Raw genomic sequence first — 21,942 nt, 5'->3', positions numbered from 1 at the left:
CAGCAAAGAAGTCCTTGCTGTTTTTCTTAGCAACCTTTGACAAAGATTTCTCGTAAGCTGCCTTTGCTTGCCTAATCTCCTTTGTAACTTGATTACAGACTAGCTTATATCTGCTATAGGCTTCTGTTTCGCCTGATAATTTATATGCACGCCATACATTTTGCTTCTCTGCCACGAGTCTCATTAGTTCCTCTGACATCCATTTTGGCCTAAACCTTGAACAATATTACTTAATCGGTATGAAAAGCCTAGTAGCTTCCACAATTAGTTCCCCGAATGCTCCCACTTAGAATTTGCTGTTGGTGATATCATCAGTTATTCCCACTGTACATAATTTAAAAACTGTCTGAGACCACTGTGATCACTGCCACTTAGTGGTTCCTTTATGTGCAAATTCTTAATGCATGAATAATCACTGCTGATAACCAGATCAAGAGTATTATACTTTCTGGTTGCCTCTTGACCATGCTGCTGCAGAAAACAATAATCCAATAAGTCTACAAAAGCCTTGTTAGTGTGCGAATGACCAACCCTCAAGTTCTAATCAATATTTGGGAAGTTAAAATCTCCCTTTAAAATGTAATCTGATTTGCTGGTCCATTATATTTCTCTGTACAACTGTTCTCTGTACTCATTAGAGTAGTTAGGCCTATAACACACTCCTACTGTAATTTTTGCTTTCCCCGTGCTTATGTCACACCAAACTGACTGAACATTGCACTGTCCATCCATGTCAACTGCGTGCACATCCTTAGATTTTGTGTGTTTCTTAACTAACAGCATAAACCTTCCTCACTTCCTACCCTGTCTATACACATTGTACTCCTCAAATTCCAATTCTGCATTCCTTATTTCTGTGACACCATGTCTCTGATATCCCAACAACATCAGCCTTTGATGTCTTCACCAGCACCTCAAATTCATCAAATTTATTTACTATACTTCTAGCATTATTGTATCAAGTATATATGCACCTATTCTTACTCTTAGCTACCTTAACAAAGCTCATGTATTTATTTGTTTCATGATGACTCTCACCAGTCCCTGAAACCCCCAGCACCCTGCCATCCAGGCTGCTGCTCATTCTAATAGAAGCAGTACAAGAATCACTGTCACCTCTGCCTGTGGCTACTTTTAACCTTTTAGTCTGTAAATCCCCTCAAGCTAGCAGTTTTCTGACTTGCCTAACTCTGCCTCGATAGCATCAGCAAACACTCTTGCACCCCTTCTATTTAAGTGTATCCCATTCCTGTAGAAGCAGTCTCTCCTGTTAACAAGCACAGACCACGCTGAGAAAAATTCTACACCATGAGCCTTGCACAATCCCTCCAGGGCCAAATTGATTGACAAGGCCCTCACCATATACTACCTCCTATCGTGTCTGGACAGAATTACAGACACTTATAAATTTAACCCTAACTCGTGACTTTTTTTCAGCATTAACCTTATACTTGTTAAGTAAATCTGCAGATCTCGTACTCTTAATGCCATTATGTACAACAATAGCATCCTTTATGCCCTTAAAAGATGATACTGTTCTGCAAAATCATCAACTTTTGCCCCTGGCAGACATACCCTGGTCCTATTCCACCTATCCTTCTTGCATAATAAATTTACTGTCTTCCTGACAGTGGAGTCACCAACAATAACTAACTCCTGTGGGACCAGTGCATTCTGCCTTAGAGATTGCCGCTGTGTTGCCTGATGCACAAGAGTGAGTTCTGGCATTGAGTTGGGTAGTTGAGAGCCTGATGAGTTTCCCATTTTAATACCTTCAAGGGCATCTACCCAACTCTTCACACTCTCATAAGCCCCCATCAGAACGCTGAGTTGGCACGTAATTTCTTGACACTCTCTGCACCTAGCACACACAACGAGATCCTCCTTGGCTAGATCACGTCCTGTTTCAGAAAGTTCCGTAAGCATTTCACAAGTTGCACATTGTTTTAAGCTGTGATGCATTGGAGAATGCCCCCCCCTCTCAGTTCTTCCCCGAGTGCTACTTTCTGCCCATTGCTTTGCTGCTCTAGTCTTGGACATGATATTGAAATTAACAATGAAAATTAATAAGATTAATAAATTTAATTAATTAATTATCAATACTACACTATCTAATATATTCCTAAATGCAGTGATATGTATTACGCTGTCTAGTTTTACATTAGAGCAACCTATTTACTATATTTAAAAATTCAATTCCCTACCACTCACTCTATACCAAAACAATGGCTGCAAGATTCAAATGAAACAAGTTTTACGTAAATTAAGTAGTAACCTACAAAAGACTATCTAAATTAAAAATAAAAATAACGAGCGTAACTAGAACTATAAAGTGTCTTGTAAAGTACAATATAATATGACAATTAATTAAATAAAATAGCAAAACATTTATGCTTGTTTGGAGCTTGTAATTCACATCTGGAACTTGTAAAGACTGTCAACCTGTAGGTTCATTTACAGTTTTCTTTAAATACAAGTAAGGTTTACCAAACTGTTAACCAATATTTTTGTTTTCTAACATTTAAATCTTTTATATTAAAATCAATAAAACACAATCACATGTTTACTAGTAACTGATTTTTCAACAGTCCTTTTCACTTGGTAAATGGACACAGTTGCAAAAGTGAGCACTTCTACATGTAAAAAAAATATATTTATTGTATTATTTTATTTTATTTTTATTTGTACAGCATTTGAATATTTTCTAAATTTGCTCACACACACAAAATTTTTGTGTTTTATGAAGTACTGTAAAAAATTCTCAGCTTCTATCCTCTGAGCTTTAGGAACTTTTTGCTATTTTTCAACTTTAATATAGCCACTGCTTCAATAGCATATAGAGAAAACTGTATAATATTACCTAGCATGACTTTATCCTTCTTTCTCTCTCTTAAAACACTTGTCATTAAGTTGCTTTAACAAAAATTTAAGAAAAAAAGTAGACTTAATTCTTTTAGTATGTTAAAAGCCTCTTGTAATGATTAGATTTATCAGTATTATCTATATACAGTAAAACCTTTTTAATACAAAGTACTCATTTATATGAAGCACATACCATTCCCCTGTGAAAGGATAGGCTTTTTCTGTGTGTATATATTCATTTATTACAAAATCCGGTTAATCTGTATTACAAAGTTCGTTTTTGCCCACTATCCGATTATTGTCCCTATTATTGCCTTTGGCCACCCAGCTCCCTACTTCCTGAAGGATGTCACTGACTTGTTAGAAATTAGTTTTGTGTAAACAAAAGCAGTTTATGGTAGCTACAGTGTAAAGTGCACTCTGAAAAACATCTTTCTGAAGGATGAGTTGTTAAATTAACAAAAGAATAAAAAGTTTTTCTAAGTTGTTTACATTCACTCCCTCACTCTCCACAGGATTAAGGTCAGTTGCATTTGTTACCCCAGTTCAGAAACTTTTGCGACAGTATACAGCAGTCTGTTTTTTGTGCCATTTTATCTGAGCTGATGTCTTTTTTGAAACTTGTCTTTAAAATTATTTAAAATTTATTTATCTGGATATCATCATTCTTCTCTTTCTTGGTGACTCTTTTACTTCTGACTCTCTCTCTCTCTCTCTCTCTCTCTCTCTCTCTCTCTCTCTCTCTCAGGGTAACCCGAGAATTTTTTTATGTAAACGGATGGAATTAAGCCTGGAAATTAAACTAAAAAAAATTATACAAGAGGCTGGTAGGATGGAAAGAAGCAAATGGGACACTGCAAAGGGTCTGTGCAGGTAGTACAGTGGTATAGTCACTGTCCTCTCCACACCGGATGGAAAAGGCTAGTTTTTTTGCTGGACAAAAAAACTAGAGTTTTTTTTTTTTTTTTTTTTTTTTTTTTTGTGCAGCAAAACAGACAAATTGATCATAGAACACCATGCAATTAACAAACGAAAGACACACAACATTGCAGATGAATTTAATTTTTAATTTTTAGGGTGGTCTAATAATAATAGTTTGGACATTGCAAAGGAATACATCATTTTACCTACTTTATCTACAATACTGAAAAACCAAAAAATAGTTGAATAGAAATGCGTGACACTGGAGCAGCAATAAAAAAAATTAAAAAAAAAGGAAACGAATTTGTGGTGCAAAACACGAGAAGCTAGAAACAAAACTTTTTGAGTGGTACCAACAAATTTGTGCATCCGATTTGCCAAAATCAGGTCCAATCTTGCAAGAAAAGGCAAATTATCAAGCTCAGCAACATGGAATTAGCAACTTCAAATGCAGCAACGGTTGGCTCCAAAGATTTAAAAGACAGGAATAACTTGGTTTTGCAAAATGTTTGCAATGAATCTGAATTAGTTGACAAAGAAAAGGCTACAGACTGGTTGTATTCTGTACGTCCCATTCTTGAAAAATATGAGGCAAAAGATATTTTTAATTTTGATGAGAGGGTTTTTTTTTATAATTTGCTGTTCGAGAAGAGCCTTGTCATGGTGGAAAATTTAGTAAACAAAGACTCACTGTTCTGTTATGTTGCAATTCAGATGCCAGTACAAAACTATGCCCACTTGTGATTGGTAAGTTTTCCAAGCCAAGATGTTTTAAAGCAGTTAACCAACTGTTCTGCGATTGTGAGGCCAATAGAAGTGCTTGGCTTACGGTCAGAATTTTTCAGTCTTGGTTATCAAAAGTGGACAGAAGAATGGCTTCAGAAAAAAGGAACATTTTTATGATTGTAGATCGTTGTACAGCACATCTGCCAAGACACTTAAGTTGACAAATATATGGCTGTTTTTACCCCCAGTACCACCAGTTTAATGCAACCACTGGATCAAGGTATTATTTATAACCTCAAGAGAGAGAGAGAGAGAGAGAGAGAGAGAGAGAGAGTACAGAGCCTGTCTGATAAGGTAGTTGATCCGCAACATAGAAGGAAGGAACAATTTGCAGCCAAATTGGAATGTCTTGGATGCTATCCATAATCTTGCTATTGCTTGGGACCATATTGCATCAAGTGTAATAATCAACTGCTTCAGAAAGAGTGGCTTTGGAGAGAATATCATTGAAAAACATGGTCCAGCAGACGAATGAGATACCAATATTGAGGAATGGAGGAATTTGAAGGAGGAAACGGATTTTGTCAGCGAATTTGAATTGTTTGTGAAGGATGATGAAGTTGCTACCACTGCAATGCCAACACCAGATCTTCTGAGCACCAAACAAACGATGATGTTTTTGTTACCAGCAATAGTGGAAGTGAAGAAGCGCGCGCACACACACACACACACACACACACACACACACACACTGCCATCTAAAAAAGATGCCCAAAATGCATTGAACATAATAGAGGATGTGTTGGCCTGCAATAATGTTGAAGAAGAAATAACTATTGCATTTGATAATGTCTGTGCTGTAGTTAAAAATACATATAGGGCAAAAACTGTGCAAACAACTTTGGATTCTTTCTTTAAATTAGATTAATTTATTAAAAAGTTAATGGTTCGTATGTCTCCTTTATTTTAAGACTAATTCTTTTTACTGTGATACTAAAATATTGTATATATCAAAATATATTATACTGTACAATATTTTCATTTCTGTGAGTTGCTTTTTTCTTAGTTTATTTTACAAATAAAATAAAATATTTAAAAAAATGTGTTATTCCTATTACTGTAGTTTTAGACAAGGCTTTTGTTTTTATTTTAATTTATTTTTTCATTTATTTTTGACATTATTATTATTTATTATTATTCTTAGATATATAATATGTGTCAAAAAAAGAAAAAAAGGTAAAATTTTGACACTTTTGGGGGACCCCATTACTACAGACCTCGTTATTACAAAACGTGAAAATTTAGGTCCCTTGAACTTTGTATTAACAAGATTCGAGTGTATCATCAAATTGCTGATGTATATCAAAATTGTGCACACATTTTAATAAAATCAAATGTGCATTAACCTTATTGGCTTTGTTTGGGGGAGCATTTTGATTTGTTAAGAATGTGGTTAGTAACTTTAACAAGAATTTTATTTTTATCAAATTAAATAATACTTCATTATAATCTACTTGACTTTGTTTAGGGTTGATCGTAATAAATACCAAATTCATATCCCCCTACCACCGAAGATTGATCCTACTGTAACTATGATGCAGGTGGAAGAAAAACCAGATGTTACTTATAGTGATGTAGGAGGATGCAAGGAACAGATAGAAAAACTGAGAGAAGTTGTAGAGACGCCCCTTTTACATGTAAGTATTTGATATAAATGTTTATTTAATATGCTGTTTAATGTCTTACCGAGGATAGTAATATCCAGCTAGTAGTAATTATTATTCTTAATTATAGCTTTATTTCATATGAAAAATCACCAGAACGTGAAAAAGCTCACACTGTGCATGGAACACTGGCAGATGAAGGCAGAGAATTAGCAGAAAGCATTGAAGATAATATGATGTAAATTTTAAAATGGAAGGGAGAAATCAAGATAGAATGGAGAGGACTATACCACAGGATGATTCTAAATTATTGTCGGGGTTTCTGTGGCCTATAATTTTCTAACTGGAAACAACAAAATAAAACTGCTTACGGAATATGAAAGTGTAACTCAAAAAGTTTTATTATCTATAGAATCAGTACTGTAGAATGCTAAACAACTTCAACATGCGTGCCTTTCGTGGCAAGTAAGATGTCCAAGTGATATTCAGTTTCCCTCCAAGTGTTCTCCAACAATTCTGAGCTTCAGTTCATCGAGGGAGGTCACAGGGGTCTTGTACACAATGTCCTTCATGTATCCCCACAGGAAGAAATCAAGCGGCGTAAGATCGGGTGAGCATGGAGCCACTGAATCGGTCCACCACGTCCAACCCAGTTCCCGGGAAAATGCATGTCAAGAAATTCTCGGACAATAAGAGCCCAATGTGGCAATGCACCATCTTGCTGGAACACCTTTTCCAACTGGGGTAACAGTTGCAGCTGTAGCATGTCCAGATAGGTTGACACTGTCACTATTTTTTCCACAAAGAAAAAGGGCCCCAAAACTTCCAAACATGACAAAGCACACCAGAAATTGACCTTTGGACTATCTCTTTCGAATTCTTGAATGGCGTGAGGGTTTTCTGATCTCATATTCTGCAGTTATGACGATTTACCCTCCCTTATACGTAAAACATTACTTCATCACTAAATCTCCATCTCCGAAGGTAATTTTCATCAGCTTTGACGTTTGACAAAATGTCTTGGGGAAAATTGGAAGCAGTTGGGTTTATTGTTCAGCTTTAAAGCCTGCACAATCTGCAGTTTGTAGGCATGGAGGTGAAGGCAGTTATGAACAACCCTCCAAACAGTCATTTGTGGTATACCTAACTGCAAAGAAGCTCGTCTAGTTGGTTTTTGTAGGCTTCGAGAAATGCTTTGGGGATTCAATCAACATCTTCTTGCGAAGTGTCGGTGCAGAACACTACCAGCCTCTTGAAATTGCTTTAACCAACGTCAGTTAAGATTATCTGAAGGTGGATCTTTTCCATACTGAGTGCTATAACAACGTTGCGTTGTGATAACTGAATTTGTATTGAAAAACCAAAGTACGCACATTGCCTTCTCTTGAACAGTCACCATTTTGAAGTAATGCCTTGAATATCTCTCAGACATCAATGCAGCGAGTACGTTGCCAGTGGAGAGACAACTGGAAGATTGTTGTCTTCCAATTATCTTTTTTTTTGTTGTTGTTGTTGTCAAAAAAACAACAAAATAAAACTGTGTAAACAGTTTTTTGTTGTTTCCAGTTTGAAAATTATAGGCCACGGAAACCTTGACAATAATTTAGAATCACCCTGTATATTCTACAGGTTGGGCCAAAAGTCAACTTTTTCAAATATGAGGGGCATTCAATAAATTATCTATCTACCTAGGAAGAAAATGAGAGAGGCAAAGAAATATAACTCCCTTGAACTTCAGTACACTTGTTCTATTTTGTTGGCAATGAGGAAATACCAGAAAAATAAAATTATTTGTCCTGTCCATCAAAGAATGCAGAAACAGCAGACAGTTCATTATCATCAGCAAAGCGTCATCCATGTACATTTTTCTTGAGGTGTTGAAACAGGAATATTCACTCAGGGCAGTGACTATTTCCTGTTTTGACCTGTCAGGTAGACGGGTAAAAGTTACAGTCTCTCAAAACAGCAGCAACAGCATGTGACTTGTATACTGGTGCGTTGTCCTGAAGAAGCAGCACACCTCTGGAAAGTTTTCCATGGCGTTTTTCCTTTATGACATCCCTTAGGTTGTACAGTAGGGATGCATGTGACTCCTCAGTGACTGTCTGCTTATGTTCCAAGTAGTGAGTGTACAGAATCCCTCAGCATCCCAAAAAATGGTGGCCATAATCTTGCCAGTTGAAGGTTGTGTCTGAAATTTTTTGGGTGGGGGCAAACCCTTGTGCTTCCATTGCATTGATTCTTACTTGGTCTCAGGATCCCAGTGATGAACCCATGTTTCATCACCCATAACAATTTTTCAGGATCCCTTTCATAAGCTCTAAATTCTCCTCACAACACCGTACTCTGAATTGCTTCTGCATATGGGGTCAGAAATCTGGGAACCAGCCTTACACTGACCTTAGTCATCCCAAAATGTTCATGGAGGATGTTTATAACTGTTCCCTCAGATATGTCAAATTCCCTAGAGGTTTGGGACATCTTTAAACGTCTGTCATTCAGCACAAGGGGTTTCCACAGCTTGGCACATTTCTGAAGTGGTCGCTGTCACAAGCCTTCTTGGATCATCTTCATTGGACTCTCTGTCCCGCTTGAATTGTTTTGACCAGAATTTCACCTGGTACTCTGAGGGTGCACTGTTGCCATACACAGCCACCATCCTTTCATGAATGGCCTTTGGCCCATTTCCTTCTTTGGTGAGAAACTTGATGACTAAAAGATGCTCCAATTTCAGTAAATCCATAATTTGATACAAGTGTCTTCCTTCTTTCTGTTGTAGCAGCACGACCTAAAAATATAGTGGGATCAATAGTATGATTCAAGTGGGGATATATAGGAACATATGAATCATTGAAATATACCTGTGGGAAGTACCTTAGGTAGATAATTTATTGAATGTCCCTCGTAAAATGGTCAGTAATAATTATTGTTGTTGCTGTGTTAGCCTGTAGAATCCCACTGCTGGGCAAAGGCCTCCCCCGACTTTCTCCATTTTTCTTGGTTCAGTGCCAGTCTTGTCCATGTGGAGCCCATAAGGGATGTTAACTTATCTCGCCACATGGTCTTCTGCCTTCTATTCTTTTTCCTTCTCTTGGTAATCAAACAGTTGTGAGCTTATCCCAAGAGTCTTCTCGTTTCCTGGCGAGATGTCCTGCCCATTTCCATTTTAAGGACTTGATGGCGTTGATTTTAGTTTTTTGTCAGATAGAAGTAGATTTTACTGTCGTTTTTTGTTATACCCAGCATACTTCTTCCCATTGCTCACTGACATGTTCTAAGTTTATTTGCTTGCTTTGCTGTCAGAAACCATGTTTGAGGTATGTTAGAGTGGATAAAGTGATTATGTTGTATAACTTTCTTTTTAGACTGATAGGCAAATCTCCTTTCATCCATTCTTTCATGCTCCAATAACTTCTCCAAGGGTTGTTGATTCTGAATTCTATTTCTTTGTCCATTCTATTGGTGAGGGATATTATTTAGCCTAGATATTTGAACTGCTCTTTGTAGTTTAGTGTTTTTGAATCCAGTGTTGATGGGTGAGGCTACATAGTTGGTCATTATTTTTGTTTTGTCATAGTTAATGTTTAGGCCAATTTCTTTGCTTTTGATGTTTAAAGGACATTGATCATTCGTTCCAGTTGTGAACTGCTTTCAGAGGGAAGGCTGTGTCATCTGCGAAACAGAGGGTTGGTTAGTTGCCTGCCTAAGATGTTTAGCCGTATCACTCCAGTCTAGTTTTCTGAATAGCAATTTTAGTACTCATGTGAAGAGCCTTGGTGCTATTGAGTCACCTATTTTGAATTCAGATCCTGTTCGCTCTAGTTTGATGGCTGCATTGCTGTTGCTGTAGATATTTTGGAGTAGTACAGGAACTCCCCGACTTACGGAAATTCGACTTTACGTAAGTTTTTGCCAGCTGGTGCAAACTTAAAAAAAATTATGGAAATGTATTTTGCATCCCGTAGGAATAAATGGAGGTATCACGAAAATATCGTAATGTGAACCCAATAGCACATTTTTTTTTTGTAATTCATTCCAAGTCCTTGGAAGTTTAAAATTTCGCTATATTACTAAGCTATTTATCTCTCTAAAAGGTCATATTTAAAATGGAAATTGCACACAAATTTCATCGTTATCATATGTTCCTGTTATAAGAATCAATTGTGAACGCCTTTGTGATATTTTCCTAAAGCACATTTCTGGAGGTCATGACCATAAAACAATAAAAACAATTTGAACTTTCTGGTTCATTGGGATTTTCTGTTAGTGCGTCTAATTATAAACGGGTAGTAAACTTGATCTTATTGCATTTGCAATAATACCGATAACTGCAATTGTGCGGGTTTTTACGTTATGGTATTATGGTGAAATGAATTTCCCCTTCTCTGAAATCTTCAATTTCCCCGTCACTGAAATCTTCAATCATATAAAAAACAGATTTTCAGGAATTTCTCCTCATTCCTATTTACGTATTATAATGATGAAGGGAAAGCGACCAACGAAAAGTGCAAGTGGTGATAGTGCCAGGAAACGAAACAAAATTGATTTAGAAATGAAGATGAAAAAAATGATTAAGAAGTACAAAGCGGGACAAAGTTTGTTATCTATTGCAAGGGAATTAGGTCTCACTGCTTCAACAGTGAATACTATTTTAAAGGACAGTGTTCCTTTAAAATAGTCAAAGGATTTTATACATGTCAAAGGATCAGAGTTGATCCTTTGACATGTATAAAAGAACATGTCAAAGGATCAACGTACTCGTTGGACTAATGTTATCAGTGGAGTCCCACAGGGTTCGGTGTTGGGTCCACTGTTGTTTTGTATATTTATCAATGATATTGATGAAGGTATATCAGGCTTAGTGTCGAAGTTTGCAGATGATACAAAGGCTGGTAGGGTTGTTAATTGCAGTGTGCTACTGCAACAGGATCTAGAAAATTTGGGCAGATGGGCTGAGAAGTGGCAACTGAAGTTTAACATTGAAAAATGCAAAGTACTGCATATGGGTAGAAGTAACCCCAGAGAAACATACCAACTGTGTGTGGTACTACTTAAGGTGGTAGAAAATGAAAAAGACCTGGATGTAATTGTGCAGTCAGATATGAAGTTTTCTGAGCAATGCAGACAGGCTGCCAGGGCAGGTCATGGGGTTTTGCCAATGATATGCAGGAATTTTGCTAGCAGAGAAAAGGAGGTGATTGTCCCTTTGTATAAGGCAATGATCAGGCCACACCTTGAGTACTGTGTACAGGTCTGGATGCCTCATTTTAGGAAGGTTGTAGATTTGCTTGAGCATGTACAGAGATGGGCAACAAGATTGTTGAGGGGAATGAAGGGATCCTCTTACCAAGAGAGACTTAAGTTCTACAAATTGCAGCAGCAGCTGGAGACTAGGCACCTGCGAGGTGATCTGATTGAGGTGTATAAGGCCTTGAATGGGTTGAGCACGCTGAATTCTGATGGGATTCTTCTACTTGTTCAGATTACGAACCTAAGGGAGCATAAATTCAAATTGAGGAAACAGATGTAGAATAGAGTGCGGAAATTTGCCTTTAGCCAGTGGGTGGTTAATTGCTGGAACAAACTTCCATCTGTCATTGTGGAAGTTGATAGGTTAAATAAATTTAAGGAGGAACTGGACAGGCATTTGGAGGGAATGGTGTGGTTTTTTTTTTTTTTTTGGTATATTTGTTGATTTTAAGGGAGCCTTTGATTTCTTGTTGTAGGACAGTATTTTAGGAAGACTGAGATATATAGAGTGCCCAGGTAATATTTATAGGCTAATGTTTTACAAACAGGAGAGTTATAGTTAAAAATAAGTATACAGAGATAAGTAAAGAAATAGAGCGGGGAGCACCACGAGAATCAATTATTCGTCCTACAATGAGGAGCTATGTGCTAGCTGAGATACTGAATAAGAATTGAGGTGATATATATTGATTGATGTAATGGCTTTTATATTTAAGAGAATACAAAGACAAAATATTTAAGAGAAAAGGTGAAAAAGATATACGGGCAGATTAAAAGAATAGTAAGAATGGAATGGGGTATAAGAGGGAAGGTATTGCGATTATTATATCAGTGTATCTTCATTCCTATTATGACATATGCCTGTGGTGCATGGGGCACTGCAATTAATCATGTGTTTGTGAGAAGACACAAGCAGCACAGAGATTGGCACTTCTAGCTGCAACTAGAGCTTGTTGTACAGTATCCAGCGAGGCATTACAAGTAATATCAGGAAAGCTGCCAATACATTTAGTAATAATGAGTAGATATTTGTTATACTTAACTAAAAGGAATGAGCCAATAGAGTTGAATGGGGTGAGATCCTGCCCCATAGTAACAAAAGTTTATGGGAAAGAGGATATAAAACAAGAAAAGAGAAGAACAGAGACAGAAATATATCAACTTTGGCAGGCCCACTGGACGGAATCAAATGTAGGAAGAATAACATAGTATGATACCTGGTGTTCAGACAATGGGAAAGAATAAAAATTGGCCAATGTTGGGTTTGTACCAGACCGTGGTGGTTACTGGACATGGTTGAGAGCCCAACTGCGACAATTTGGATTAGTGGGGAGCATGAATTGTAGATATGGCAAGATTGAAACCAGTGAGCATGTTATATTTGGATGCTCTTAATATGATGAGCCTAGGATGGAATTTAGAAGAAAGGTAGGAGAGATCATCGAGCTGCAGAAGCTCTTTGGGGACTTAATTTTATTTGGTATTTATTCATTTTATATCTGAGGATTTTAAGATTCAAAATGTTTGGTTTTGTATTGTGTATATAGTTGAAAGGAGTTGTAAATAGTGTATAGTGTTTGTATATTTGTATATAGAGATTTTAAACATGGTGTAAATATATATTGTAAGTAATGTAAATAGAGATTTTAAACATGTTGAAAATATATATTGTAAGTAATGTAAATAGAGATGTAAATATTGTATAGTGATATACAGGATTTTAAATTGTGTGATTTTAAATCACTTGAGAGACATGGACGTGAGTGATATAAAGTTGTTATGATAGTAGAAGACCACCTCCCTTTGGCAGTAATCTCTCCACAAAAGCTGAATTTCAGTTGGTAGAGAGGACCAAGTAGTCTGATGTTATGTTAATTGTGATAATGTTAAATAATTACTTGTATTGATGAGCTTTGGCTCAAGTAACACTGTAGCATACAAATTAGTGCAATTGCATCATTTCTGTACATGGCCAAGTTAAGTAGTTGGTCATGCACAGAATAAAATTGGCATCATTAAGTATATCTCATATTGTGAATACCTTCACAACGAGTTGCCATGATATTGCACTACCTCGAATAAGTAACACCACCATAGGAGAAGACTATTGTTACTTATTCTCAGTGGATACCATCACCCATACGGCACCATTTCAGAGCTTATTGGCTCCTCATTGGTGGGTGGGCAGGTACCCTGGTGTTGCAATAATCACAACCCAGTTGCGAAGTAACACTTTAGTTGATATGATGATGGCCACTGAAAATATGGACCCTGAAAAAACATATAAAAATAAAAAACCTGCAAAGCATAGTCTTGAATAACTTAAGGAAAATGGTCATCTAAATACCAGCCCTGAGTACCAGCTTTATTCTTTTATTTGACAAATTAAACTGATTAAAATATGCCTCTGATTATATATCAATGTTGGGTTTGTACCGTATTTAAAAGCTCCAAACTATAATACACTAAATTTTCATTTAAACCCTGATATTATTTTTGAAACCCATTGCAGACTTTCCATATATTGTTACTTTATATGGAAATTAACATTAAAATAAAAATGATAATAAATGTTTTTCTAATTTTCGGGCCATTTTTACCTGTTAAAAAGATAATGTGTATTAGAACTTTTTTGTATTGGGAAATTTTCCTTAATAGTAGTATTCAGTTTCCTTATTTGTTGTAATGCATTTAGAAAACATGGGAGACCACTTATATCATCCTTTAGTATTATGTCTTTTTGTAAAATTATTAATGCTTGTTTTAACAGCCTGAGAGATTTGTGAACTTGGGAATCGAGCCTCCTAAAGGGGTTTTGCTGTTTGGTCCTCCAGGTACTGGGAAGACATTATGTGCTCGTGCTGTTGCCAACAGAACAGATGCCTGTTTTATCAGAGTGATTGGTTCAGAGCTAGTTCAAAAATATGTGGGGGAGGTAAGAAGTTTCACCATTAAAATATCACCGAAGTTTCTTTAATTTACAACTCACAGTTCTTGAATTTTACATTTAGTTAAAAAGTTATTTCCACAATATTAATTTGCTTATGTTTAAGGTAAACTTCCAGAGTGCTGGTTACAGATAACTTCTATGCAAAATGAGATTTTTGAATAATGCATATTCAAATGAAAAGGTTTTTTTTTTTTTTTTTTTTTTATCAGCATTTTTATATGGGGGAAGGATGTTTTCTATGCTAAACAGCACAGACCCATTTTCACTTAGTTTGCATATTACTTTTCTCTTGCTGCTGTGGTTGTTTTGCTGGTGTTTTTATATATGTATTTGATTACTTTTAGTTTAAATCTGAAGTGTGTAAATTTATTCTTGTTTTGAAAGGTCTGGTTTTGAATAACGACAACTTCTTTACATTATTAGGCATGAAAGCCTAATAATCTTTTCATCTCATCTGAGCATGTGGAGACATGAGGTGAATTATTTTTGTTTTCAGATAGTGCTGCAAATTTTTTATGGACATAAACTTAGAACACTAGCTCTGACATTTACATATGATTAAAGAAAACCAAAAAAGATGTTTATAAGATGTTGAAAGAAGATGATGATGAGGAGGAGGAGGTATTACTGTGGCCAGCTACTTAATGCTTGCCCAAATTTAAAGTCTAATAATCATTGCACGATGGAAATTCCATCACAGACTACTGATTATACTTGGCTGATCTCAGGTGAGTGTAGGATTTTTTTTTTTATAGGAATGATTTTTTCCTTCGAGATACTTGCAAACCTGCTTAGATCATATGTGATCATATATTGATGCTTCATGGCCTTAGTTACTTCAGCACTTACCTTAACTAATCAGCCATGCTTCCATTACAATTGAAGTTATTTTTAACGTGGTAGTCATATGATTTGAGAGCTCTATGCCTAAACAAGATCACAATTGAAAAGACAAAGTATTTTAAATAGCAAACTTGTTTGCTATTGCTTGTTATAAAAAGTTGTATTAAGCATTGCTAAGTTTAATTTGTAACATAGATACACATGAAGGTATATTTGAATTGCAACTTAAGTCAATCCAAGAGAAGGCTAGGGAAAAATAAATCAGTAAAAAAAGTGAAACATGTTTGTATCAGTCTATGCATAAACATTAAAAAAATAAGTTCTGTTCTGTGGGGTTTTTTTTTTTTTTTTTGCTAATGCTGTATAAGCTTACTTTCTTGCACATTTTACACTACTAATGCTAATGCTAACTCATATGCATATACCACTATGCTTCTACATTGCCCACTCAGCACACATGTCAAGCTTTAATTGTTAGGTCACTATTGGTGCTGTGAACATGTTATTTTGGCATTGAGTATGATATTATTGACTAGGAAAAAAAGATTCAACAAAAAGCTGTTGGCAGCCATTTTAGGTTTGGGGGGGGGGGGGATGAGAAATGTTTATAAGAAGAAATGTCTATGCTATGAGTGCTATCCTGAATGGCTGTGCTGTAAAGTCTAAGGCAGTAATATATTATATGCTAATGCAGTATTTATAGCAGCAGCAGTAAAAAGTTTTGAAAAAACTTGTTAACCCTTTAACATGAATATACACTGATGAGCCAAAACATTATGACCAGCGAGTCATTATGCACATAGAAGCAACTGCAGATGAACTATGGCACGAGTCAGGACATGGTATAAAAAACACCTGATGCTGAATTCCATTAATCATTGTTACTCTTGTTCTTCAGATGGGAAAGGCAGCAGACTTAAGCGAGTTTGACAAAGGCCAAATTGTAATGGCCAGGCGACAGAGTCAGAGCATATCCAAAACGGCACAGTTGGTGGGGTGCTCATGGTCAGTCGTGGTTAGTACCTACCGAAAGTGGTCCAAGGAGAGGAAAACCCACAAACCGCCGGCGAGGTGTTCGACGACCACGGCTCATCGATGCTTGAGGTGAGCGAAGGCTTTCCCGGATGGTACATGGCAACAGAAGGGAGACTGTGGCGCAACTCGCCGGTAATTGGAATGCTGGTGACAGGAGTAATGTGTCACAACACACAGTACATCGAACTCTGCTGGAAATGGGGCTGCATGGCCGCAAACTGCTCAGAGTGTCCATGCTAACCACAGTTCACCGGCGACAGCGCTTAGAATGGGCAAGTGAGCATGCCCATTGTAGAATCACGTTTCCTGTTGCACCATGTGGACAGCCAGATACGTGTGCATCGTTTACCTGGGGAAGTGATGGCGCCTAGATGCACCGTGGGACGAAAACAAGCTGGTGGCAGCAGTGTCGTGCTTTGGGTGATGTTCTGCTGGGATGCCCTGGGTCCAGTCATCCATGTGTCGGGCACTCTGACATCTACCACCTACTAAAGACTTCGCTCATATACAGGAGTAAACAATTCTCGTTGGAAAATCTGGTAACAACCACTGACAACACTGACCCCTGGGGGCTGGTCTACAAAGTAACCACTAATAACTTCCCCAGGGAAGAGGTAATTTCAACCACCATAACACCACAGGGAGAAGTTACCAATTCTTGGGAGGTATCTGTCAACAATATTTTGGACGCAACCTTCCACCCTCATGTAGACCCGCAGACACCCCAACAAATCAAGATGTGCACGGAGAATGACGACTTCTGAACAGAAGACAGGGAACCGGATTTCACAATAGAGAAATTACAAGCGGCTACGCACCTTATTAAAAGTAAGAAATGCCCGGGTCCGGACTCCTGGAGCCGGAAATTATCAGGAAGGTGGTGGAGATAGGCCCCGATATGCTACTGAACCTCTTCAATCTATGTCTCCAAACTGGGACCTTTCCGAAGGACTGGAAAAAAGCAGATATTAAACTCATAATTAAAAACCCGACAAAACCACCAGACCAATAGCCTCATTACCTACAGGCAAACCTAATGTCCTCAAGCCAGTGTGGCTTCAGACCGGGAACGTCAACTGTGGATGCCTTGAAGAACCTCCTTGCACATGCAGCTGCCACAGAAAACAAATACTTCCTGGCTATCTCTATCAGCTTCGCTGGGGCATTCAACACCCTTTTGGTGGCAGAGCGTCCTGGCCCGGCTCCAGGGAACTGGGATGCCAGGCAACCTCTATGGAGTTGAACAAGTGGTTTTTTCCTAGTATGAAGACTTCTTTTTTGTTAACAGGGCATGGTTCTTTGAATAGTAAATTATATTATTTTGAATTAAAGTCAAACCCTTATTGTGTATGTGGTGTTGAAGAAACTTGGTGCCATGTATTGTATGATTGTTTGTTGTATCAGAATTACAGAGCTCAATTAAAGAATGTCATTAGTGATTTGAGATATGGAAATGAAAATAACTACTTGTCAGATTATATTAAGTTTGTTGCTTTTCAAAGGTTTGCTATTTCTGTATTTCTAAAAAGAAGAGTTATCAGCCTGGATATTTGTAAACTAATAGCTGTTCACTGTATAGATTTTTTTTTTTTCTCTCCACCATCCTATTCTTATCCTGGTTTTTTATTTTATTTTATTTATTTATTTATTTATTTTATTATTATTATATTTTTTTTGTTTACTGGCACTGTGGAAATTAACATAGTGCGGGATAAATTGCTAGGGTGAGTTTGGGTGGGGGGTAGAGTTTTTTTTTTTTCTCTCTAACCACCCTGATCTTCGGGGTTTTTTTTTTTTTTTTCCTTTTTAGTATTTATTTATTATTATTATTATTTTTTTTTTTTTTCCTTCCTTTTTTTTGTGTTTGCTGGCACTATGTAAGTAACTAAGTGCGGGATTGTGGACCAGGATGGTGTCTTTTTTTTTTTTTTATATATATATTATTATTTTTTATTTTATTATTTTTTTTATTTTTTTTTTTTATTTCTCTGCCCACAGGAGTAGGAAGCTTTGATTCCTGATACCTGGGTGGGAAGGAGAGATTTATTATTTTATTTTATTTATTATTTTTTTAAATTTTATTTATTATTATTATTTTATGTACAGTATACCCCTGCTATTCGGGGGGTTACGTTCCTGAGAAATGCCGCAAATGCTGAGTTATGCCTCCCATAGTAATAAAGGGGTTCCATTCCAAAGTATGAAATATATAAGAAAAACTAGTCTAAAATTTTGTCTATGTACCTTCATAATATAACTATGTACGTAGACAGTACATGGTGAAAGGCAAGCATAAGGCATTGAAATGAAAATAAGAAACAATTTAATATTAAATGTAATATTTATTAGAAATTTCGAACAAATCTTTCAAACCAGCGCCTTTGCTAGCTAAAAAACTTATTCTGCCAGTGCTATCACCAGTTTCGCTAAAGTGTTGATAAAGGTGTTTTGCTTTTTTTCACGAATGATGAGTGAACTTAACAGAATTTTATTTTGAGTTCAGTCTTCTATCCACAGATTTAAAGCCTTTTCCATTTTTTCTAATTTTCTAATTAGAAAATTAGAAATTTAACATCACAGAGCAAATAATTTAACATCACAGAGCAAATTTTTGAAGCAATTCGACGAGACACTTTCACCATTAGAAATTTGTCTAATGACTCAATTTTACTCGCTAATGTCATCACTTTCTTTGATCTTTTCACAATTCCCTTGTTATTCGTAGCCATATGTTTGTAAGGGTTAGAAAGAACTTGTCCACGATAAAGTCACTTTCCTCTGTTAACACACTCTATTTTTTTATCGATTTGAAAAAGTCTGTTTTACACTGCAAAACAGTAGATTTTCACTTTTGTAAGCATGTCAATTTATAAATTTATTCAATTTATAAGCATATAAGTTAAAAGCAAATGACGAAACCTTCCATGGCAAGCGCATAACACATACTGAACAAGGATTAGCGGGAAACATCCGCGCTCGCGATTTTGTTACCCCTCTACCCCCCAACCCACTGAGCGATGTTTTGACTGGGAAAGATGATTTTAGCCACGCCCATGTCTTTTATGGCAGAAAATGTTAACAGCGCTTTAAAATTTACATTTTTTTTTAGCTTTCATTTTATATTAATTAAGATACCGCGAATATCGGGGGTTTACTGTATTTATTTTATTTATTTTTTTTTTTTATGTATTTATTTTATTTTATTATTTATTTATTTATTTTTTATTTTTTTGCTGGCTCCCAGGCTTGGGCAACTTGGGGGTGGGATTGCTGGCAACCTCTGGTCTACCACTTCTACCAGAGGGTGCCGGAATGTTGTGTGGTCAGCACAGACAGTACAGTAGACCTAGGCCCAGGTCCACGTTCATAAGGACGAGCATCAGGTAGCAGTTACCCTGGGTGATGACTGCTCTCTGGTGGCTGGGTATCCTGTATAAGGATAATAAAGTCAGTGATATTAGGTGGATTTGGACAAATGTCTCTAGGGGCCACCAAAGTCAATAATAATAAAATAAAATAACCTCTATGGAGTAATCCAAAGCTACCTCTCCAGTAGACATATCATGGTGAATGCTCCATATAAAATACCAGAAAAATCAACAGAAGCTGTCCACAAGTCTCCGTTTTAGGACCCATGTTATGGAACATTGCCTTGGATAAATTCTTAAATACCGATATTGGAGTGGTGTCTTCCCACGCCTTTGCAGATGACCTCATCCTGATGATAGAGGCAAACAGCAGAATCCAGCTGGAAAGAAAGGCAAATCATGCCCTTAAAATCCTACAAGAGTGGACCAATATCCACTTCCTTAGGATCTCTGCAACCAAAACAGACTCCATTCTCCTCAAGGGTGCCCTAGATTACAGGAGACCCCCACAGATTAAGACTGATAGTGTCACACTATGACTTTTTAAGGAACTTAGATACCTGAGAGTAATAGTGGACCCCACTCTCTCCTTCCGGACACACTTGAAATACATCCGTAAGAAGATACAGGCGCCTCTGTAGCCAGGTGGGAAGGAGCAGCAGTGCGTAGCACACGCTTCTTGATTAGACCGGGGTTCGAGCCTGTCACCACCAAACACGGAGGATGCGGAAAGGTCAGGGAATGACCACCGCATTTCCCGGAGCAATATGGCCTTAGTTGCTAATGCTCCTAAAAAAAAAAATAATAAAAAAATAACAGTAAGAAGATACGGGGCTATACAGCCCCGTATCTTCTTACCAGAGTCGCAAAAAAGGACTGGAGATTGAAAAAGAAGACCCTCAAGCTTTTTTGCAAAGCTGCCTTCCTGCCGATAGCTACCTATGCTTCCGGAGCATGGTACCCCAAAGTTACCATGGCTGTAAATTGCAGAATCCTCGACTCTATCCATAGAGCCATGCTGCTTGCTATAACCCGGGCCTGCAGCTCAGTTAGCACCCACGCGCTGCAGGTGCTGGTGGGAACCCTACCTTTAGACCTTGAAGTGACTAAATGTGGAGTATTATATGAACTCTCCAAGGGGAAAGCCTGTACCTTCGCCAGCTTCCACACAGATCCTACCACAAACAATTTGACTGAGAAAGGAGACTTACAAATCACCTCATGCAGACCTGGCAAACCAGATGGGACAATTCCCCAAAAGGAGAGGTCACCAAACGATTCTTCCCCAACATTGGAAAACTCTACCCAATGACTCCAGCATGGTTCATGCCGGGACTCCACACAACCTTCCTGCTAACGGGACATGGTGTCTTTAAGGCTAAGCTTACAGCCCAGGGTATTACAGATTACCCTACTTGCTGCTGTGGAGAGTTGGAGAGCTGGCACCACCTCATGCATGAATGCCAGCTCATCACCGGATCACCTTTTTGCCCAGAGATAGAGAACAACACCTCCTGGACGGGAGGCAGGAATATATTGCCTTCTTCAAGTTCGCTGAAGACTTGTACAGAAGAAGACAGGACCTGAATGTACACTAGCCACATAATGGCGAAGCCAAAATGTGCATAACACTAAAGATGATCTACCGAACAACCATGAAGATAGACAAAAGATCTGAATGAAGGACGAATAGCAGCCATTCTGGCAGCCTGAGCCAAGCACTAGCCTGGCTCTCCTTTAACACCCCTTCCTGGCAGGGAGGGTGGGGCGACCTGTTGCCTCGACCCCTACCCCCACCTTTCCTTCTGGTGAGGCATGGGCATGCCTCACTGACCACCTGGGGACATCTCCTCTGTTACCCCCATACTTCTGCCTCCACCCCCAATCTTCTGCCTCCCCTCCCCCACTCTACCTATACACAATGCGAACACCCTACACACTAAATTTAATCTAGCCCAAAAATAATCTTCACCCAGTCTCGGCCTAATTATCTCACAAGCACTGCCCTGCTCCTGCCATATGAATGCATGCACCCGTGCTGTATGCAAACATCCAAAGTAATTACGACTGCATGGATGCGTATATATTTATATATATTGTGTATCACTGTTGTGTATATGTGCATATATATGTATGTCCTTGTATGTGTACTTTTTTTTTTTTTTTTTTCTTTTAGGTCCTAGCTGCCAAAATCTCAGGAAATTATGCGGCAGGACCTGCCAGAGTAACTTAAGTCTACTGGGTTCCTGGTCTGCCTCCATGGGGGCGAAGGTGGGGCAATGCTGGGCTTCAGCGGCTAAATGACCAGATGAACAATGGTACA

The 21,942-nt window shown here is 37.7% G+C and overlaps 1 protein-coding gene across 1 annotated transcript in view; it reads left to right on the top strand.

The window, feature by feature from the left end:
* Rpt1 (26S proteasome regulatory subunit Rpt1) overlaps positions 1 to 21,942 on the top strand; it is a 108,995-nt gene that overhangs the window by 59,878 nt on the left and 27,175 nt on the right. Inside the window, exons 5-6 of the mRNA XM_090383450.1 lie at positions 6,038 to 6,206; positions 14,194 to 14,358. Coding sequence (XP_090239576.1) covers positions 6,038 to 6,206; positions 14,194 to 14,358 — 334 coding nt within the window. The remainder of the gene's footprint in view (positions 1 to 6,037; positions 6,207 to 14,193; positions 14,359 to 21,942) is intronic.

This window comes from Mastigoproctus giganteus, chromosome 10, assembly GCF_048544385.1.
Source record: "Mastigoproctus giganteus isolate SK-2022 chromosome 10, ASM4854438v1, whole genome shotgun sequence".
Classification (NCBI taxonomy): domain Eukaryota; kingdom Metazoa; phylum Arthropoda; class Arachnida; order Uropygi; family Thelyphonidae; genus Mastigoproctus; species Mastigoproctus giganteus.
Note: the sequence above shows the minus strand (reverse complement) of the source record. Positions and strands in the feature narration are given on the sequence as shown.